The sequence below is a fragment of the Nestor notabilis genome, unplaced genomic scaffold (genome assembly GCF_000696875.1).
Source record: "Nestor notabilis isolate BGI_N333 unplaced genomic scaffold, ASM69687v1 scaffold8298, whole genome shotgun sequence".
Classification (NCBI taxonomy): domain Eukaryota; kingdom Metazoa; phylum Chordata; class Aves; order Psittaciformes; family Psittacidae; genus Nestor; species Nestor notabilis.
Window position 1 is genome coordinate 10,507 of NW_009941457.1, and position 2,867 is coordinate 13,373.

The 2,867-nt window shown below is 58.2% G+C and overlaps 1 protein-coding gene across 1 annotated transcript in view; it reads left to right on the forward strand.

The window, feature by feature from the left end:
- LOC104410660 (protocadherin-16-like) overlaps positions 1 to 2,867 on the forward strand; it is a gene marked incomplete at both ends in the record, with an annotated part of 19,448 nt that overhangs the window by 9,233 nt on the left and 7,348 nt on the right. Inside the window, 5 exon segments of the mRNA XM_010020896.1 lie at positions 389 to 628; positions 1,098 to 1,223; positions 1,477 to 1,686; positions 2,337 to 2,865; position 2,867. The exon segment at position 2,867 is cut by the window's right edge and continues 313 nt beyond it. Coding sequence (XP_010019198.1) covers positions 389 to 628; positions 1,098 to 1,223; positions 1,477 to 1,686; positions 2,337 to 2,865; position 2,867 — 1,106 coding nt within the window.

Here is a 2,867-nt window from a genome sequence, read left to right on the forward strand (position 1 = left end):
CTGTCTTCATACGGGAGGTGCTCCAGCCCCTGATCATCCTTGTGGCCTCCTCTGGACTTGCTCCCACAGTTCCATGTCCCCCTTATGCTGAAGGACACCAGAACTGTATGCAGTACTCCACGTGGGGTCTCCCCAGAGCGCAGCAGAGGGGGACAATCCCCTCCTTGACCTGCTGTTCATGCTTCGGGGATGCAGCCCAGCACATGGGTGGTTTCTGGGCTCAAGCACACACTGAAGCTAGGTCATGGGGAACTTCACACCAACACCCCCAAGTCCTCAAGACCTGCCTGTCCCTGACTCATCCCAGTGCTGGCAGTCTTGCAGTAGCTCTGCCCTGAGAGCTGCGGTGGCGCATGGTCCCAGCTCTCCCCTCTCCCCGTATCCACAGGCGCACTCTCCATCGTGCGGGCTCTGAACCGGGAGGAGGTGATGCAGCACAACCTGACCGTGGTGGCCATGGACCATGGCTTCCCGCGCCGCTCCGCCACGCAGCTGCTGGCCGTGCTGGTGCTGGATGTCAACGATGAGGCTCCCACTTTTGAGAAACCCGAGTACGAAGCTCACGTCATGGAGAACTTGCCAGCTGGCAGCCCTGTGCTGCAGGTGCTGGCCACAGACCGGGACCTGGGTGAGGATGCAGGGCAAGGATGGGCTGCCCAGTTCTGCCAGGGGCCCTTGCGGAGATGCAGCACCCAGGACCGGGTGCAGACTGTTCTCTCCCACCTGGTTTGGAGAGCCTCACTGACCATGGTGGGGGTGGATCATCTCCTGGCCTGCAGATGAGTAATGGGCTGGATCCTGGGAGAAGCTGAGAATGAGAACAGGGACTGTGACTCCCTCTGCTCTCCAGGACAGTGGCCTTTGTTCCCTGGGGGTTCCTTGGCCTATTTTCCTTTCCACAAGCTGGGCTGGGCTGGGACCTCCCCCCACCACACTCCTCTGCCCCAGCTTTACCTGCCAGGGAGTGAGCCTATATGACACATAGCCTATGTGACCCCTGGGTGGGAAGCATGGGAGGAGGCAGGTTCAGAGCTGTGGCCAAATGAGAGGCTTCTGGGGTTGCTGCTGGGCTGCTCAAACCATGTTCTTCCCTGCAGGTGCCAATGGGCAGGTATCCTATGGGGGTCTCTCTGCAGGGCCCTTCTCCATCCACCCACAGACAGGGCTCATCATCACCACACACGCCCTGGACCGTGAGGAGCAGGATCAACATGTGCTGATCGGTAGGGCTATGCTGGGGCACAAGAAGTGCAACAGGCATGGGGTAGGGAGCACAGGAGATTGCATGGGTGCTCCCCACTGCTGGGCGATGGCACGACATGAGTATGATAGGGGTTTGTGGGGCACGCAGGGTGGTTTGAACATGCAGGAATGCCTGGCTGCCTCTGGGATTGTGTGGAGCTGTGCACATGACAGCCTTGATAGCAGCTCCCCATCAGCAGCGTAGCCTGCAGTGCTCTTGCTGTGTTCCTGCAGTCTATGCTCGGGATGGTGGCCTGCCCCCCAACCTCTCCAAGGCAACTGTGCGGATAACAGTAGGGGACGAGAATGACCACACGCCACACCTCGAAAGCAAGTCCTGCTCCGTGGAGGTCCCAGAGAACCAGAGCCATGTGGCACTCTACACCCTGCGGGCCACCGACCCCGATGGAGGCGAGAACGGGCGCCTGGAATACCGCCTGGCAGGTGAGGCCACTGGAGAAATGCGGCTCCTCTTGTCAGCTGGCGAGGTCTGCTCCCCCTGGCTTGCCTGTGCTTCTGCAAGCATCACCCATGGAACTTCCTGTTCCACTTCAATTCTCTCCTGCTCCAAACCACATGTAGCTGCTGCCACTTCTCAACCCTCCAGTTTCTCTGTCCCGATTAAAAAGCACCCCAAGATCTGAACAGGCCGCACTTCATTATTCCCCAGGTTCTTGTCTGGTTCCCCTGGCTTGGACTAGTTCCATACCTCCCTTGGCTGCTCTGACCTGTTGAATTCAGAGATTGCTGAGTGAGATCTCTTTGCTGTTATCATGCCCTGTGTTATGTGGGGCTCCCTATGGCAGCAGCCTTGGCCTGTAAGCTGTTGGAGCCAGTTCTTAAAGACACACAAAGCTGGACCAAGGAAGTTCAATCCCACTGGGGCTGTACAGAGAAGAGTTCACTGTACCGTCCCTGCCAGGCCACACTGGGATGGCTTTTTGCTGTCCTTTCTGGGCAGCATGGGGCAGGTCCTTCCTTGTACTAGTTATCATAGAATGGTTTGTGTTGGAAGGGACCTTAAAGCTCATCCAGTTCCAATCAAACCTTCCACTAGACCAGGTTATAGCCTTGTTATTCCCTCTCTTTTCCAGATGGAGACCCTGGGCAGGATTTCAGCCTAGACCCAGTCTCTGGTGTCCTCTCCACTGCACATGCTCTTGACCGGGAGCAAGTTGCTTCCTATAGCCTCACAGTGGTGGTGCAAGACCACGGCACCCCCCCACGTAGTGCCACCATGTCTGTGCACGTGCAGGTGCTGGACCTCAATGACAACGCTCCTGGTTTCACTCAAGCTGCCTACATGGTGGAGGTGCCAGAGGACTTGCCTGTCGGTGCCCTGGTGCTGCAGCTGGTGGCTCATGACCCGGATGACGGCACAAATGGGCAAGTCTCTTACTACCTGGGCAATGAGTCCCTTGGCATGTTCCAGGTCGAACCACAGAGTGGGCGCATCAGCAGTACCCAGGCACTGGACCGGGAGCGCCAGCCCAGCTACAGCTTCCTGGCCAAGGCTGTGGACTCGGCACCATGGGAGCCCAAGAGCACAGCCGTGCGTGTCACCATTACGGTGCAAGATGTCAATGACCATGCCCCTGCCTTCCTGCACAGCCCACTCACCGTCA